This window comes from Herpailurus yagouaroundi, unplaced genomic scaffold (assembly GCF_014898765.1).
Source record: "Herpailurus yagouaroundi ecotype Mexico unplaced genomic scaffold, PumYag 203, whole genome shotgun sequence".
In the NCBI taxonomy this organism is placed as follows: Eukaryota; Metazoa; Chordata; class Mammalia; order Carnivora; family Felidae; genus Herpailurus; species Herpailurus yagouaroundi.
This window is the reverse complement of record NW_024412434.1, coordinates 14,019,336-14,039,210: the sequence shown is the minus strand read 5'-3', so window position 1 is coordinate 14,039,210 and position 19,875 is coordinate 14,019,336. Positions and strand designations below refer to the sequence as shown.

The 19,875-nt window shown below is 36.2% G+C and overlaps 1 protein-coding gene across 16 annotated transcripts in view; it reads left to right on the top strand.

Annotated features, from left to right (window-relative positions):
• Positions 1-19,875, top strand: part of MLLT10 (MLLT10 histone lysine methyltransferase DOT1L cofactor) — a 249,725-nt gene that overhangs the window by 181,098 nt on the left and 48,752 nt on the right. For 10 of the 16 annotated variants that reach the window (XM_040451254.1, XM_040451253.1, XM_040451252.1 and 7 more), the window contains 2 exons: positions 5,539-5,583; positions 6,423-6,455. The exons of 3 other annotated variants lie outside the window; for them this stretch is intronic. In XM_040451254.1, the coding sequence (XP_040307188.1) occupies positions 5,539-5,583; positions 6,423-6,455 (78 nt within the window). The remainder of the gene's footprint in view (positions 1-5,538; positions 5,584-6,422; positions 6,456-19,875) is intronic. 3 more of the 16 variants (XM_040451264.1, XM_040451258.1, XM_040451255.1) reach the window with 1 other exon arrangement.

Below are 19,875 nucleotides of genomic sequence, written 5' to 3'. Positions count from 1 at the left end.
TTTTATTTTATTTTTGGGACAGAGAGAGACAGAGCATGAACGGGGGAGGGGCAGAGAGAGAGGGAGACACAGAATCGGAAACAGGCTCCAGGCTCTGAGCCATCAGCCCAGAGCCCGACGCGGGGCTCGAACTCACGGACCGCGAGATCGTGACCTGGCTGAAGTCGGACGCTTAACCGGCTGCGCCACCCAGGCGCCCCGTGTTTATTTTTTTGAGAAAGAGAGAAACAGAGCGAGAGGGGAGGGAGGGGCAGAGAGAAAGGGAGACAGAATCCAAACCAGGCTCCAGGCTCTAAGCTGTCAGCACAGAGCCCAAGATGGAACTCAAACTCGTGAACTGCGATCATGACCTGAGCCGAAGTCAGGCTGCCTAACCGACTGAGCCAGCCAGGTGCCCCACTACACGTTGTCTAAGCACTTGATAGAAATTGAGTGTTATTACTCATTGTAAAGAAGTGGAAGCAATTTTCACAGCTCTGTATGGTGGAACCATGCATGCATTTTCCTTGATTCGAGAGACCCTCGATTATAATATTCAGGAGGTGTTTACTGATGAAGGTCTAAAACCACACTAGCTAGTATATAGTGTCAGTCATACTTTAAGCAGCGGAATCAGTGAGAAAATTTGAGCCAATAATTTCACTTGCAAAGTTGAATGTCTTACTAGTATGAAAATGCTAAATTTTCTTTGAACTAATTTTAGATTGAGAAGTTAGTGGTTTTGTAGTTTTAAAACCGGGAAACTTTTTTCCCATATAAGTAAGTAGGAGGGAGAAATGTATACTGTATACTGTGTTATCCAGAATTGTTTTTGCATGATGACCTTTTCAAAAGATTTGTTTGCTCTCACGACAAGTTGATAATTTAGTAATGATGAAGGTGATCTTTGTAAGCACTTGTTGGCTATGCTGTTAGACTATAACATGCTCTATATAATCCTAGCTTCATGAGGCAAGGGGGTCTGTTTGTCGTGTTCATCGCTGTCTCCTCACTGCCAGCACAGTGCTTTGTATATAATAGATTGTAAACATATTTTTTTTTAAATGAATGAATACTATTAGTAATTACCGAGAACACGTCATGTGGTTAGTAGTACCTGTGTGATTTTTAACTTCTAAGTGTTTATAGCCAGGTTGCAAGTGAAATTATTTATTTATTTATCATATAGTATTACAGACCAGTTTAGGATGTGTTAATGAAGTTGGAAAAGACCATAGAGAAGTTGGGATTTGAATTACACTTTGGAGTAGGCAGAGAAATGCCCACAGCAGTATCAGAAAAGAAAGTAAAGTTGTATTTGAAGGATAAACCTAATTGAAACAAGAAACTTGTGTTTGTGGGATAGGTGGAGGTAATGTGGACTAAGTAGGACAGGATGAGTTTGTGGGAAGTTGAAGGTCAGGCCGAAGAAATCCAACTTCCAGGCTGGTCTTAGAATAGACATCCTGGACTTAATTCTGGCAACTTCCTGTTAAAAGAACTTCATTGACAGAAAAAAATACATTGCTTCCATCAGCTTGCGGTAATCGTTAATGTCCTATATTTGAAAGCACCTAACAGTTTCCAGAGAACTCTTAATTAGTATCTTACTTGTTCCTAAGAACAACCTTGTGAAATAGGGCAGCTGGTATTATCGTTGTTGTATTTTCTCTGATTTTACCACAACTAGGATATATAGCAGAAGTAGAATCAGATCCTTGTAATGTGATTGTCTTAAAATTTTTAGAAGCATTGACTTAATAGTAATCAAAGTTTTATCATGACATATTCAAATTATAGTAGCATGTATGTAGCAAAATATTTCTTCTAGGAACTTCAGATCCTGTCAGAGTAGAAATCCAGAAAATATCTGTAAGCTCCTTGTCTGATCAGGGGTTTGGGTTGTAAGATTTTTATTGTAAGTTGAAGTACATCTTGATAAGTGATTTACTGTTATAGTGACTTGTACAAAATGGGAAATCAGTGTGTTGTTTTAAGTGGCTACTAAAGGTTGTAAGTCTGGGTGTATAGATTATGTTAAGCTTTTTTTTTTTTTTAAATGTTTTTATTTTATTTTTGAGAGAGACAGACACTGTGAGTGGGGGGAGGGTCAGAGAGAGGAGGAGACACACAATCTGAAGCAGGCTTCAGGCTCTGAGCTGTCAGCAGAGACCCCGATGCAGGACTGGAACTCACGGACAGTGAGGTCATGACCTGAGCTGAAGTCGGACACCCAACCGACCAAGCCACCCAGGTGCCCCTGTGTTAACCTTTTTTTTTCCTATATGTATTCTAGACAAGTAGAGCTTTTGAAACATTGAAAATTAATACAGCATGTGGGAAAGTTGACCTGTTGTATTTGTCCTTTTTTCCTATTTATCGTAACCACATTGCAAGAGTTTGTGATTTACTAAAGTGAAAGTTAACATTTTTTTCTTCATAACAGTTAACATCTTATTTGAGAAAATTCTGGTTTTCACTAAATGATAAGTAGTTGATGGTTTAGCGTTAACTTCTTTTCTTTGAGCATCCTTTCAAAGTTTCTCTGTTTTTTATTTTATTTTTGAATTGTATTTATTTTTAAAGTTTATTTATTTATTTTGAGAGAGCAGGAGCGGGGGGGGGTGAGAGAGAGAGAGAGAGAGAGAGAGAGAGAGAGAGAGAATGAATCCCAAGCAGGCACCACGCTGTCCATGGAAAGCCTGATGTGGGGCTCGAACTCATGAACTGTGAGATCATGACCTGAGCCAAAACCGAGAGTTGGTCACTTAACTGACCTAGCCACCCGGGTGCCCCCTCCCCCCCTGTTTTTAAAAATCTTAGTCTCTAGTTCTTTAATATGATGCTGCCATAGCTTTGCAAGTTAAGGTACTTGAAATGTATTTTAGTGATGGAATTCTTTAGTGGTGATAAATGCTGTAAAAGGAGATTCTAGGAAGGCAGTTGTTTGATTCTGACCTTGAGTACTTAGTCATGAAGTCTTGAGGTTTCATGGAGATGAGTTATTAATATGAATAGATCACTTTAAGAGAAGTTTGTTCTTGTGGCGCCTGTGTGGCTCAGTCAGGTAAGCGGACGACTTTGGCTCAGGTCAAGATCTTGCGGTTCACGAGTTTGAGCCCCGTGTCCGGCTTTGCGCTGACAGCTCAGAGCCTGGAGCCTGCTTCGGATTCTGTGTCTCCTTCTCTCTCTGCCCCTCCCCCACTCACGCTCTGTCTCTCAAAAATTAATAAATAAAACGTTAAAAATTTTAAAAGAAAAAAGTTTGTTCTGACTTCTACTGAAAAGTGAAGGTTATGAAAGTTTAACTTGAGCCCATGTAACTATGAATGGGTTTGTGTTAAATGTATGCTTATTTATGTTATATCCTACTTAGGTTACTAAAATGAAATTGAGAAGTCTTTTCCTGGTAAAATATTTTAATTAGGAATAGTCTGATTCTGTAAACAAATAAGGGAATCATAAAGATACAAATAATCTAATAAATTCACAAGAGTAGACTTAACAGTTATTGAACATACTTCAAACTCATCTTAATGACTCAAGTTCATGGTTTTATATATATTGATTATGTTGGGTCATAAACGAAAATCATAGGATATTGGATGCTGCTAAGACCAGAATATACCTTGAAATTTGCTTCCTCAGAAAATCCTCTGATTTTTGTTTTCGTCTTTGATGATTTGAACATTTGCTGGCCCTGTACCATGTAGGTTTTTTTGCAAAAGTACCAGATCAAAGGCCAGAATAGCCGTATTCTGTTTATTTCCCCCCCAGAGAAAATCCTTTTGGTGCTATGAGTGTCCTTTGGTTCTTTTTCTGCACCATTCCAGACAACTACCATTTCTCTATAATGTACCATTTCAATCTTTTCAGTAGCCCTCACTCTCTTTTTTTAAATCTCACTTGAATTTGTTAATGAGCATTAAAGATGTCACATTCTTCCACCATGTCTCAGTTTTTGAGTATCATCTGGAAAGGACTTCATTAAACTCATCAGAAGTTTGGTTTTTCAACAGTAGCTAATGTGAAGGTTTTTTTCCTTTTTTAAAAAAACATTAGAACGATTAAAAGTGAGTGCTCGCTTGCCTCTGCCTTGCTTTGTCTTTCTTATTTCAAGTTATTTGGAGGGTGCCCATAATTGGACTTGACTTCTGAGATATGCATATGTGTAGATGTGTGAGTGATGGTTGCCTAGAAGACTCCGTTGTACACATGATTCCTAGAAGTCATATTTTTGGTTAAGTAATTCCAGAGAATTTCCAGATATTCTTCTTTTTAAAAAAGCCCAACTGTGTTATCCACAGAGGAATACCTGTTGTTTCCCTGGTTAGCAGGCCAGGTCCTTTGAGTCACAGACTTAGTCCTGTGTCAGTTAGCTTTTCCTTTGGAATGCCATACAGAAATTTATTTTTCATTTTCTCAGGAGCTTTTGCTTTTAGCAGTGTTTCATTGCCTTGTCATCCTCTGCTTGTTCTCTTCATTTGGGTGGAGCAGAAGAATAAGAGTGATGGCTTATTCATTCATCGCCATCAAAAATGAAAGAAAAGTACAAGAAAGTAAGCTGGGTGTAGTTTTGACAAGTTTTATATTAAAATCATAGATTTCTGCTCATATATAAACTAATTTTTTGTACTTGAATTGTAATGTCTAATTGACCACAGAATTCAGATGTTTTTGACAAATTGTTCTCGTCTAATGAATTATATAAAACACATTAGTTTATCACATTGCTGACTATACTCCCTCTTATTATGAATCCATTTTTTTTTACACGCTTGTTTCACAGATTAATTTGTAAGCCCTTATGTCTTTTCCTCTTTTTTTTAAAAGGTTTTTTAATGTTGGGGCGCCTAGGTGTGGCTCATTTGGTTAAGCGTCCGACTTTGGCTCAGGTCATGATCACAAGGTTTGTGAATTCAAGCCCCGTGTCAGGCTTTGTGCTAACAGCTCAGAGCCTGGGGCCTGCTTTGGATTCTGTGTCTCCCTCTTTCTCTCTGCTCATCCCATGCTCATGCTCTGTCTCTCTCTGTATCTCAATAATAAATAAACATTTAAAAATTAAAAAAAAATTGTTTTTAATGTTTATTTATCCTAGAGAGAGAGACAGAGAGAGAGACAGAGACAGAGTGTGAGTGGGGGAGGGGCAGAGAGAGACAGAGGCACAGAATCAGATACAGGCTCCAGGGTCTGACCTGTCAGCACAGAGCCCGACATGGGACTCAAACCCGCGAACCGTGAGATCATGACCTTACCCTAAATTGGCCAGCTGAACCACCCAGGCGTCCCTTTTCCTCATTCTTTGTATACACATGCACATGTACACATTCCTGCACTATCCCATCAAAGAGTTGTGAGAATTCCATCGTGTTTGGTCCTTCTTCCCATCACATTATCACATGCCAGATACTGGTTTATAATTTCTATTCCCACACTTCTGTTTGCCCTTCTCAGCTAGACTTTGAGGTGAATGTTTCCTTGTTTTTCTGGCCCATTTTCTTTTTCTACCCTCGAATCGCTGGCAACTTCTCCTGATTCCTTTCTCCTCCCTCCCAACAGAAATTTCCATGCAGTATCGGCATGATGGAGCTTGTCCAACAGCTAGTAAGTTGTCGAACTGGGTTGGTAACCCAGGCTTTTTGACTTCTACTTTAGTGTTTTTTTTCCTATTATATAATGCCACCCCTGAACCTCTTTAAGTTTTAATTTTCCATAATGCAGTTGGTTCTTAATTGGGTTTTTTTTCTCCTACAGAGATATCTTAACTTGCTGCTTGTCTTGTGGTCAGGATCCATATTAGTCCAATTGCGACCAAATTTTAAGTATTGTTGGCTTTTTAATATGGTGTTTCTTGTGACTTCTGTTCCCTGTTGAAGTAATATTTTTAGAATTTGGTTCCCACTAATCTTAATGTTAATATAATTTTTTAATATTTGTATGTTGACATTAGATAGAATTCTTGCTTTGACCTCTATATATGTCGAGACTATTATACTGAAGTCTAGGAAATGAGAATTTTTGATTGGGTTAGATGATAAAATGAAGTTTTTCTTTATAATAAATACTGGTGAGTGTAGAATTTGTTGTGATCGATTTACCTTTACAGAATTGAATCCTACAGATACTTTAGCAAGAAAGACATTACACAGACTATGAAACATCTTTTTAAAAGTAATTTTATATATGTATTATTAAGAAAATTTGTCACTATTATGACAATATATCTAACATATTAAATTTATTAGGTGATAGATTGACAAATGAAATACAATATTTAGAAATTTATACCATATAAAAACTGAGCCAAGCTTACAGTTTTAATGATTCAAACAATGATACATGATACTGAGATTTTATTATACTGTTTCAGTCTATGCCTATGTATTTCTTTTGTGTGTTTGAGAATGATCTTAACCTGAAGTCCTTTTTTCCTTACTTAAAAGCTTTCTCAGAGTTGCTGAATGCAATACACAATGGTAAGTTTTATTAGAATCTTCTCTAGTGGTTCATTTATCACAAAGGTTGCCTTTTATAGAGAACCTGGGTTGAAAGCTTGCATGTTCTATTGATACAATGAAACCCAGCTCTGCAGTGAGGCAATTGTTCAGCCCCTCAGTGAGAACTTTCTGTAGATTGCCTACAGGAGGATGCTAGGTCAATATAGTTCATCAGTTTCGCTTTTATTGTCTCTCTGGAAGGCAAAATGATAATAGTGTTGTTCTAACTTTATGAAACTCTTTTTTTCTATTTTTGTAAATAGTTTTTCTAGTTCTTTTGAGCTCTCTTGTGGCAGTGCAGTTAGTAATTGGTACTTAGGTCAAGAATTAGCTGCTTCTTCCACAACTTGAAATGTGAATTTTGTTGTTGGGATTTAAAAAAGTTACTGTGTAGAATACTTTTACTGCATTGCCCCTATATTTTATATACTGAATAAATGGAAGATAGCCTTTTAAATGATGCTTAATTTGGAACCAGGTTTTTACAGGGGAGTTGCATCTTCTGCAGAATTGGGTTCTAAAACCAGGACATGAGGCAAATGCTAGCTTTTTTCAATATTGCAGCGTAATTATAATGAGAGTCACGTTTGCAGTAATGTTTGAGTGATTCTTCGGTTTTGAAGAAAATTTAGTGTTCAAAAAAACTCTTTTGAATCTAGTGTCCTCTTTGTTGCTTGTTTTCAGTTATTAACTGACATAACTTACCTGCCCAAGATAGTTTATGTAATTCTAAGAGGTTTTTGAGCACACTTTTATTAACTTCATGAAATCTTGCATATTTTGATAATGTAGCTTAATTTGCAAGTCGCTTTGTGTTGTATTTGGAGTATATTGTCAGATGTTTACAGATCTATAGCAAGAAACCAATGGCATGATGAAAAGGCATAGACACTTGTGTTGATTCTGAGGGTTGGGGTGGTCAGGATGGGAAACCCATTTTACAAATGATCATTTTATTAATGAGTATCTTTATTTATAATCTTTGCTTCCCTGTGTAACCGGAATTGCAGACTCTCAGTGAATTCTCCAGATAACATGGAACTCTTGAACTTTAGGTATCTAGAGGAAAAAGGGATTGGAAGCATTCCTGAAAATAAACTAAATATGTTACTATTCTTTGGTAGGGAAGCATAAAAACAGAAGAGGTTTAACATCTTTTTCAGTTTGCATAAACTTGGCTGTCTAATTTTGGAATATTAGAGTTTTAGAGACATAAAGAAAGTTTGAAAAGCGTATACTTGGAATAATAAGAAAGTAGATTTTGTGGGGAGCGATTGAGAATGAATTGTCACATAAATCCTTTGCCATTGTTGGCCAACAAAGTACTGGAATATGTCAATTTAATGGGACAGTTGTCATGTTTTTCTCTATAGGTGAATGAAATTAATGTCCTGGGATTAATAGAATGAACACAGGTTTTCTTTAAAATTTTGTGTTTCTTTAAAAGATTGTGTTTGAGAGAGAAAACTGTGGTAGTATAGTCAGATATTTGTGTGTTCTTAGTCACATAATTTTGAAACATGAAATAAATAGTTTTTTTTATATCTTCCTTTATTTTATTTTATATCTAGAAGTTTGTACCTCTTGACCTCCTTCACCCCTTTTGCCTCCTCTCTTGCTTCTGTTTACCTAAGCAACCACCAGTCTGTTTTCTATATTCATGAGCCTGGAGTATTTTGGATTTTGTTGTTTTAGATTCCATATTTGAGATCATATAGTATTTATCTTTTTCTTTTCTATCTGACTTAACTTCACTTGGCATAATGCCATCAAGGTCCATCACTTTGTCACAAATGGCAAAATTCTGTTCATTTTTATAGCTAAATAATATTCTGTTGTATGTATATAAAGCACATTTTCATTACTGTTCACCCATTGATGGACATTTAGGTTGTTTCCATGTCTTGGCTATTTGTAAATACTGTTGCAGTGAACATGGGGTGCACGTATTTTCTCAAATTAGTGTTTTCATTTTCTTTGGATAAATATCCAGAAGTGGAATTACTGGATATATGTTCAACTTTTAATTTTTTGAAGAACTTCAAACTTTTCCATAGTGGCTCCACCATTTTACATTCCCACCAACAGTACACAAGGGTTCCCTTTTCTCCGCATCCTATGATTTCTTAACTTTTTGATAATAGCAGTTCTAACAGATATGAGGTGATAACTCAGTGTGATTTTGATTTGCATTTCCCTGATGATTAGTGATGTTAAGCATCTTTTCATGTGTCTTTTGGCCACCTGTACATTGTCTTTGGAAAAATATCCATCGAAACCAGATGGTTTGAGGTTTTTTTTCTTATTGAATTATATGAGGTTTTTAAAGTATGTTTTGGGGGTGCCTGGTGGCTCAGTCGGTTGAACGGCCCACTCTTGTTTTTGGCTCAAGCCAGGACTGTAAGGTGGTAAGATTGAGCCCCATGCTGGGTTCCATGCTGATTGTGGAACCTGCTTAAGATTCATTCATTCATTCACTCTCTCTCTCTCTCTCTCTCCCTCCCTCCCTCCCTTTCTTCTCCCTCTTTCGCTTTCTCTTCCTCCCTCCCTCTTTCACTTTCTTTTAGTTCCTCCCTCCCTCTCTTCCTCTGCCCCCTCCCTCCCACTGTCTCTCTCTCTCTCTCTCTCTTAAAAAAAAACAAACCAACAATACATGGATATTATCAGACATGATTTGCAAATATTTTCTCCCATTCAGTGCACTGCCTTTTTATTTTGTTGATGGTTTCCTTTGCTGTGCAGTGCCATTTTAGTTTGATGTACTTGAGGGGTTTTTTTGGCTTTGGTCAAATCCAGAATATCATAATTCATGTTAAGGAGCTTACCGCCTATGTTTTCTTCTAGAAGTTTTATGGCTCAGGGTCTTATATTCAAGTCTGCAATCCATTTTGAGTTAATTTTTGTGTACAGTGTAAGGTAGTGGACCAATTTCATTCTTTTGCATGTAGTTCAGTTTTCCCAGCATCATTTATCAGAGACTGTCCTTTCCCCATTGTATATTCTTGGCTCCTTGTAAATAACTTGACTCTACATGCATGTGTTTTTTTCCTGGGCTTTCCATTGTATTCATTGATCTGTGTGTCTGTTCTTATGCTGATATCATATTGTTTTGATTGTTATGGCTTTGTAATGTAGTTTGAAATCAGGGAGCATGAAGGATCCAGCTTTGTTCTTTGTTCTCAAAATTGTTTTGGCTATTCAAGGTCTTTTGTGGTTTCATACAAATTTGGGGTTTATTCTACTTTTGTGAAATACTATTAGAATTTTGATGGGGATTGCACTGAATCTGTAGAGTGCTTTGAGTAGTATGGACATTTAAACGATACTATTCTGATCCATAAACATGGAATGTCTTTCCATTTATTTGTGTCTTCAGTTTGTTTCGTTGATGTCTTCTAGTTCTCAGTATACAGATCTTTCACCCCCTTAATTAAATTTATTCTTAGATATTTTATTTTATTTTATTTATTTTATTTTATTTTATTTTATTTTATTTTATTTATTTAAAAAAAAATTTTTTTTAACGTTTATTTATTTTTGAGACAGAGAGAGACAGAGCATGAACAGGGGAGGGTCAGAGAGAGGGAGACACAGAATCTGAGACAGGCTCCAGGCTCTGAGCTGTCAGCTGTCAGAGTCCGACGCGGGGCTTGAACTCACTGACCGTGAGATCATGACCTGAGCCGAAGTTGGCCACTTAACCTACTGAGCCATCCAGGCGCCCCAATATTTTGTTTTTTGATGTAATTGTAAATGGGATTGTTTTCTTAATTTCTCTTTCTGGTAGATTGTTTTTAGTGTATAAAAACACAACAGATTTTTGTATGTTGGTTTTTTATCCTGCAACTTTACTGAATTTGTTTATTAGTTCTAACTGGTGGAATCTTTAGGGTTTTCTATAAATAATATGTCATCTGGAAATAGTGACAGTTTTACTTCTTCCATTTCAATTTGGATGGTTTTAATTCCTTCTTCTTGATAGTTGCTCTGGACTTAATATTTTTTATTGCAAAGAGAAGAATAGTAGTGATGCCTGGTGAAGTGGTATTTTAACCTAATGAGGATTTGAGGGAGAAATACTTGGACTTAGTTGGGAAAATCCATGTTTGTGTTCTCTCTCTCTCTCTCTCTCTCTCTCTCTCTCACTTTTTTTTTTAAGTGTTAGCTTATTTTTTTAAATTGTAAAATACACATAAAATTTGCCGTTTTAACCATTTTTGAGTGTTATATTCACATTGTTGTACAACCAGTCTCCAGGAGTTTTTAATCTTGTAAAACTGGCACTCTGTAGTTATTAAACAACAGCTTTCCTTTTCTCTCTCCACCCTGCCAAGAGCAACTACAGTTCTCTCTGTTTGTATCTATTTGACTGTTCTAGATACTTCATAAGAATAGAATCATACAGTATTTGTCTTTTTGTGAATGGCTTATTTCCCTTAGCAGTAATGCCTTTCAGGTTTATCCATGTAATAGCATGTATCCGAATTTCCTTTTTTTAAGGCTAAATAATATTCCATTGTGTGTATATACTGTCATTTTCTTTATTCATTTATCTGTTGAGAGACATTAGATTTCTTCTACCTTTTGATTATTATGAATAAGCTGCTTTGAATGTAGATGTGCAAGTAATCTCTTTGAATCTCCGTTTTACCCAGAAATGCAATTGCTAGATCATATGGTAGTTCTGTTTCAAAACAGAGTGTCATACTGGTTTCCACAGTGGGTGCACCATTTTACATTCCTGCCACCAGTGCACAAGGGTTCCAATTTTTCCACATCCTATTATTTTGCTCATTTGTTTGCTTTTTATAGTAACCACACTACTGGGTGTGAGGTGTTAAATGTTAGACTTTACATATTTTATTTCTTTATCAATTGAGTATCAAGCAATAAAAAGCTTGAAACTTGTCAGTCAGAGAGGAATAAAAAAAGAATTTATGTTTTATCTTATTCAGTCATTTTCTATGGTCAAACAGTATACATTTGTTGTCTTACAGTCTGTAGGTTAGAAGTCTGACATGGACTTGCTGGGTTAAAATCAGGGCATTGGCAGGCTTTGTTCTTTTTTTTTTAAGGTGATAGGAGAGAATCTGTTTCCTTACCATTTCCAACTTCTAGAAGTTGCCTGCTTATTTTGCATAACGGCCTCATCCTCTGTCTTGAAAGCCATCAGTGTTGGGTAGAGTCTGTCTTATGCTCATGCCTGTCTGATTCTCAGATTCAAATTTTATGACAACTTGGATGATTTGATTGGGCTCTCTCAGACAGTCTAGGATAATCTGTCTTTCTCAGCGTTCTTAATTTAAATACATTTGTTTAGTCCCTTTTGCTATTTAAGGTAACATACTCACAGGTTTATCTTTGGGGTGGGGGGAGGTATTATCTGCCTACCATATCTGCTTCATGGTTATTTAACTGCCTTATTACAAGTAAGTATTACTGCTTAATCTAACAAGAAGATATAACATGTATAAATATTTATGTACCCAATATAGGAGCAACCAAGTATGTAAAAGAAATATTAATGCCTAACGGGAGAAACAGCAATACAATAATAATAGGGGACTTTAACACCTCATTACATCATTGGATAGATCACTGAAACAGAAAGTCAATAAAGAAATACCAACCGTAAGCAGCACAGTAGACAGGATGGACTTGCACAGATAATTTATAGAACATCCATTTAAAAACACAAGAATGTACATTCTTCTCAAGTGCACATGGAATGTATTCCAGGACATATCATATGTTAAACCATTAAACAAGTCTTAATAAATTTAAGAAGATTGAAATTCTATCACACATCTATTCTGAACACAATGATATGGAACTAGAAATTAATCGCAAGCAGAAAACTGGAACATTCACAAATATGTCGATTGAACAACATTGTTACTGAATAATTAATTAATGGGTTAGAGAAAAAAAATCAAAAGAGAAATAAAAAGATGCCTTGAGATAAAAATGGAAATGTAACATACCAAAATTATTGGTTGCAGCAAAAACAGTACTAAGAGGAAAGTTCATAGCAATTAATGCCTACCTCAAGAAACAAAAACTGCAATGTAGCTTTATACCTCAAGACACTAGAAAAAGAAGAACAAATGACGTCTTGAGTTCGTAGGAGGGAAATAACGAAAATTAGAACAGAAATAGAGACTTAAAAAGACAATAGAAAAGATCAGTGAAACTAAGATCTGGTTCTTTGAAAAGATAAAGAAGATTGACAAACCTTTTGACTCAATCAAGACAAAAGAGGACTTAAATAAAATCAGAAATGGAAGAGGAGATTACAGCTGATACCACAGAAATACAAAGGGTCATAAGAGAGCACTGTGAACAATTATACATACCAACAAAATGGATAACCTAGAAGAAATGGGTGGATTCCTAGAAGCATATTACCTTCTAAGACTGAATCATGATGAAATGAGAAATCTGAATAGACTGATTACTAGTAATGAAGTTGAATCAGTAATCAAAAACCTCCCAACAAACAGAATTCCATGATCAGATGGCTACACTGGTGAATTCTACCAGACATTCAAAGAAGAAGTAAGATCAGTCTTTCTCACACTTTTCCAAAAGATAGAAGTGGCAAAACTCTTCCAAACTCATTTTACTAGGCCAGCATTACCCTGATACCAAAACCAGACAAGGGCACCACAAAAAAAGGGAATTACAGGCCTGTATCCCTGATGAACATAGATGTAAGAATCCTCAACAAAATATCAGCAAAACAAATTCAATAACGCATTATAACTATTGTGCAGTGGGGCACCTGGGTGGCTCAGTCAGTTAAGCATCCAACTCTTGATTTAGGCTTGGGTCATGATCTCACGGTTTCTGAGATCAAGCCCCACACCAGGCTCCAAAGCCTGCTTGGGATTCTCCCTCTCCTCTCCCTGCCCCTTTCCCACTTACACACATGTATACTCTTTCAAAATAAATAAACATTTTTTAAAATGTACCATACACCATGATCAAATGGGATTTATTCCAGGGATGCAAGGATGGTTCAACACCTGCAAATCAGTTCATGTGAGACACACCACATAACAACATGAAGGACAGAATTATACGGTCATCTAAGTAGATAAAAAGTACTTTACAAAAGTCAACATCCAGTTATGATAAAAACTATCAACGAAATGGGTATAAAAGGGGAATATACCTCAACACAATAAAAGCCATATGTGACAAGCTCACAGCTGGCATCATACTTGACAGTGAAAAACCGAAAGGATTTCCTCTAAGATCAGGAACAAGACAAGAACGTCCACTCACCACTTTTATTCAACATAGTACTGGGAGTCCTAACCAAAGCAGTTAAGCAAGTAAAAGAAATAAAAGGCATCCAGATGGAAAAAGAAGTTAAACTATTTTCAGATGACATATTATATATAGAAAACCCTGAAGACTTCATCAGAAAACTGTTAGAACTAATAAGCAAATTCAGTATAGTTGCAGGATGCAAAATCAGTATGCCAGAAGGTATTACATAAATTGTTTCCAAAATTAGGTTTCATTAGCACGTGGCATTTATGAAGTATTTTTGGCTTTAGTACCCTTTTTGTTAACTTTTCTGTCTTAAACTGCTAGTGACTAGTTCAGTTGCCAATTCCTTGCAGAATAATTGTTGGCCACTCTGTTTTGAACCTTTTTGTATACACTACAACAGTCTCCTCTTTCTTTTAAATAAAATATTTCAGAATTACGTAAAGTACAGAGACTGATACACGTCATGAATTTATTACTAATTTAACATCTGTTAATATTTTGCCATATATTCATAGATCCTTTTCCAATTTATGAAATGTTTGATACATTTTAAGCAATATGTGTAAGCTCTGTAGCATGCAATAATAAATACTCAGGAACCTTTCACCAATTTAAGAAATAGAATGTTACTAATGTTGTTGAACCTAGTGCATGCTCTTTACCACTGTATTCCCCAAAGTTTAACTACTGTCCTGATTTTTACATTTATCATTCCTCTGCTCTATTCTGAAAGTGTGCATGTGTAAAAAGCACATTCCCTTACCCTGTTTCATTCTTTGCTGTGTCAGAGTAAATGGTGGTTCTTCTACTCCATTATCTCATTATCTCATTTCCCCCCTAAATTTTTAATGAGATAAAATTCACATAACATAAAAGTTACCATTTTAAGCTGTTTAAAAGTATACAATTCGGACATTTTTAGTATATTTACAATGTTGTATTAACTGTCACCACTAATTCCAGAACATTTTCATCAAACCAAAAAGAAATCATATATACCCCCAAGCCCCTCTTCCCTGCAAAATCACCCGGGAATCACTACTCTACTTTCTGTCTCTATGGATTTGCCTGTTCTGGACATTTCATATAGAGGGAATTGTACAGCAGGGGGCCATTTAAGCATACGGTTTATCTGTGTTGTAGCATGCATCCGTACTTCATTCTTCATTTATGACTGAATAACACATTGTATGAATATTCCATATTTTATCTGTTCATTGGTTGGTGGACATTGTTGTTTGTACTTCTTGGATAGTATGAAAGATGCTGCTGTGAACATTCATGTACAAGTTTTGGTGTGGATATGTGTTTTTATTTGTCTTGGGTATATTCTTGGGAGTATACTTGCTAGGTCCTATGGTAACTCTGTATTTAATGTTTTAGAAACTGCAATACTGTTTCCCATAGCATTTGTATATTTTACATTCCTATTAGCAATCTATGAGGGTTCCAACTTCTTCAGTCCTCACCAAGATTTATTTTCTTTCTTTCTTTTTTTAATCATAGCTATCCAAGCTGGTGTGGTGTCTCATTGTGGTTTTGAATTGCTTTTTCCTAATGACTAATGATACTAACATCTTTTCATGCTCTTATTTGGCCATTTCTAGATCTTCTTTGGAGAAACGACTATTTCTATTTTCTGTGTGTCCGTTCTTGAAAATTTTATGTTTTTAGGAGTCTTCCCCCCCCCCAAAGAATTTGCCCATTTCACCTGCATTTTTTAATTTGTTTGCATACAGTTATCATAGTATTCTCTTTATAATCTTTTTAATTTGATAAGGTGAATATCCTTACAATCCCCTTTCATTCCTGATTTCAGTAATTTGAGTCTTCTGTTTTCTTTGTCATTCTGAAAGATTGGTCAGTTCTGTTCATCTTTTAAACCAGCTTTTAACATTTAACATTTTCTCTAAAGTGTTCCTGTTTTTATTCCATTTCTGCTGTTTATTATTTCCATCCTTCTGCTTGCTTCTGTTTAGTTTGCTTTTTTTCCTAGTTTCTAAACCGGAAGATTATTGATTTAAAATTTTATTTATTTTTTAATTTCTTAAAATGTTTATTCATTTTTGAGAGAGAAAGAGAGAGTGCACAAACATGGGAGGGGCAAAGAGAGAGGAGGACAGAGGATATGAAGCGGGGTCTGGGCTAACAGCAGCGACCCCAAAGCTGGGCTCCCAACTCACAAACCATGAGGTCATGACCTGAGGTGCTAACCAGCCAAGCCACCTGGGCACCCCTAGGTTTTTTGTTTTTTTTTTTAATAGGCCTTTACAGCTATAGCTTTCTTTATGAGGGCATATGGGTATCTTTTATGATTTTGAGTATTCTTTGTTGTATTCCCAGTATTCTCTTTTCTCTCTCTCTCTCTTTTTTTTTTCTCCTCCTGCACATATTCTCTTAGAAAATGTTGTAACACATATCTATAGCTTTAGCGATCATTGATGCTCATTAATTCCCAAATCTGTTCATCTAAATATCGAATTATCTCTTGAGTTCCAAGTCCATTTCCAACAAATTAATAAATCTCTGTTCCTCTTACATTCCCATTCAAAGCCTGCTCCTTCTTTTGTGTTCCTTATCTCTGTATGGGATTTAGCCACCTAAATCTGTTATGCTACGGAGTTAAACTAAGCTCATCGTGACTTCTCATTTTCTTGGTTATCATTTTATTTTTAAAAGTTTTTCATGGGGCGCCTGGGTGGCTCAGTTAGTTGAGCGGCCGACTTCGGCTTAGGTCATGATCTCACGGTCCGTGAGTTCGAGCCCCACGTTGGGCTCTGTGCTGACAGCTCAGAGCCTGGAGCCTGCTTCCGATTCTGTGTCTCCCTCTCGCTGACCCTCCCTCGTTCATGCTCTGTCTCTCTCTGTCTCAAAAATAAATAAACATTAAAAAAATTTTTTTTAAAAAGTTTTTCCTGTTATATATCGCTTTTTTTTACCTTTATGTTTTCCCTGCCCCTCCTTGGGTCATATGAACTCTTTCAGCAGCTTCCTGAACTTCATGTCATTATCTAATGCATTCATTAGCTGCTGCTAGAATCAGTGGCCTACTTAAAAATGCAAATCAGGGGCACCTGGGTGGCTCAGTCGGTTAAGCGGCCGTCTTCGGCTCAGGTCATGATTTCGTGGTCCCTGAGTTCGAGCCCCGTGTCGGGCTCTGTGCTGACAGCTCAGAGCCTGGAGCCTGTTTCAGATTCTGTGTCTCCCTCTCTCTGACCCTCCTCTGTTCATGCTCTGTCTCTCTCTGTCTCAAAAATAAATAAACTTAAAAAAAAAATTTAAAAATGCAAATCAGGGGCACCTGGGTGGCTCAGTTGTTTAAGTGTCCAACTTCGGCTCAGGTCATGATCTCATGGTGTGTGAGTTCTAGCCCTGCGTTGGGCTCTATGCTGACAGCTCAGAGCCTGGCACCTGCTTCAGATTCTGTGTCTCCCTGTCTCTCTCCCCTTCTCCCGCTCGCACTCTGTCTCTGTCTCTGTGTCTCTCTCTCTCTCTCTCTCTCTCAAAAATAAACATTAAAAATTTTTTCTAATGCAAATCGGATTGTGTCACTGTCTTACTTAAATCCTCAAAGAATTATCTGGTATTTTTGAGATAAAATTAATATTTTTCAGCATGGCACGTGGAGTTTTTCATAATCTGCCTTATCTCTTCTTTCCAACTTTATGCTGCATTAGTATAACATACTTGTAGCTAATATTGTAGGAAATATTGTGTATCAATTAATAGTCATGGGCATTATGTGTTAAGCTACATCTTAATTTAGTATTTCTCAGAGAGGAACCTAGGAATTAATGGTGGTTGCTCTTCTGGGTGTGTGTGTATAATTATTCCATAAACTTTTGAAAAAAAATTTTTTTTAATGTTTTTATTTTTTAAAGAGATAGAGAAAGGCTCTGAAGCAGGCAGTCTCCAGACTGTCAGCACAGAGCACAGAGCCTGATGCAGTGTTCAAACCCATGAACCGTGAGATCATGACCTGAGCCAGTCAGACGCTTAGCTGACTGAGCCACCCACGTGCCCCAAAATTGGTACTTTCTGATAAGGAAATATTATCATCAATACAGAGAAAAACACATTTAGGAAAACACTTCAACCAGTCTAAATAAAAACCAAAAAACAAATTAGGCACAGTGGGATGAATTTTATGTGACCAGAGAAATTTAGGAGAAATAATATTAAAATTACTGTCTCAATAAAGGAAAAAGAGAACCGGTAGGAGAAAGATAAAACGTAAAACTCTGTTAGCATATTTTGGGAACTTTTACAACAATTTGGAAAGACAAAATAGTCATTTAAATATTTTAAAGAACACTGTATGGAAGGTAAACTTTAAATAGGTGTGCCCGTGGAGTGAAGTGCCTTATGTTTTGTGACATTTGGTTTTATGGTGGTGCCTGGGAGCTAGCCAGCTTGACTAGGAGAATTTAGATTTCATGCTGCCTCTAAAGTGTAAGTGTGACTTCTTGGTTTCATCTAGTAGGTGTATTTAAAATGATGAAACAAATGATATGAATACGGGGATTATGGTTTGCTTTTCATAGTCCAGTTGCAAACTAACATCTCATCTGCCTGGTTCTAATTGTTCTGTTTCAGGTGTGATTTTACTCTAGTGCTTTTTAGGTTGTTTAACAATTTATTTATTTACAAGTTTTTCTTACTAGACTATAAACTCATTTACAGTAGGGGTTGGGTTTTATTCATCTTTATTTCATTGGTATTTAGCTCATCATCTACTTGATGCTCCATAAATATTGAATGAATAAATCATTGTCAGTTGCTACATAGTCCTGGAAGAGTTTTCATATATTCTTGGTAATATGTTCATTTTCTTTGGAAATTAAACTTTGCATTAGGCAGTCTTGTTTCTCTCGAGTAGTAACTTGGTTCTTCCTACAATAATGCATTTGCTTCATTTGTTTATCTTGGCAATTCCTATTTTTAATATAATTTTGAAATAGTAAAGTAGCTAAAGTGCTTAGATCTGTTTTCACAGCAGTATATTGCTAATTGATTTCTGTGCCCCATTTACTATGCTTTTAAATTTTCTTTAATTATGGTACTTCTGGTTTGTCATGACCATGCTCATTAAACAAATCTCATTTGATGGAGGAGGCAAAGTAATGTCAACCAATTATTCATAAATATCTGCTATAGGATTTAGAATAAGCATGAATGCTAATTGATTTTAGGAATGAACGTTCTTCCTCAAGAATGGAATCCTACTGAGGTTTGTCATAATAGTTTGTAGGAAACTAGATCTTTGCTGTTTACATGTGCCCCCTTTTCATTTCAGGGAAGCATTAAGAAGGTGTAGGGATCTGAGAACAGAGATGAGCAATTTTCAGACATCACCACAGCCCTATTAATCATTTGAGATTCACTGCACATAATGAGGTATTAGTGATAGGAGGAGCTGTTGCTGTGAACAGTAGGGAGATTGAGAACCATAGATCTAGATGATTCTAGATCTCATTTCTTTTTAATCACAGTAGACTTGTTTTTCCTTTTTACGTGATGTAGAAGGCCGTATTCTTTATTTTTATACAGTACATTGTTACATTCCAGGATGCAGCAAATGCTACTGTTTGTTCCAGTGTTTGTTCCTATGCCGGAAGGAATTTGGCTAATACTATATAGCCTTGCTAAGTAGTAGAAGACATATACTGTCCATAAGATGGTACGGTTTTTTCCATTTCAAATCAGCCAAGGTATTTATCTCTTGGATCACTTCTAAGCTTCTGGAAGATAGGCTTCATCTTAAGTGATAAACACAGAAGGATATTAACATTTGGATGGTGAATCAGCACTGGGAAGAAAACGTAATTTTCAGTATGCATGTTAACTACTACAAAGCAAAATGAACTTACAGGAGTTTCATTGAAACTATAAGAGAGAACCTGAAAAGGGAAGGGATTAGTATAAATGCTAATGAATTTGTAAGAATTACTTTTAAATTAATTAAATGGTAATGCCATTAACAGTCTCTTTATTCAGAGTGCTGCCTTTTTATTTTAGCAAAAACAAATTTATAATAACTTAAATTTTCCACAGTTTTTTGTTGTTGTTTTGTTTTACTTTAACCCTACTGATTCCTGTCCCCTCCTTCTCCCCC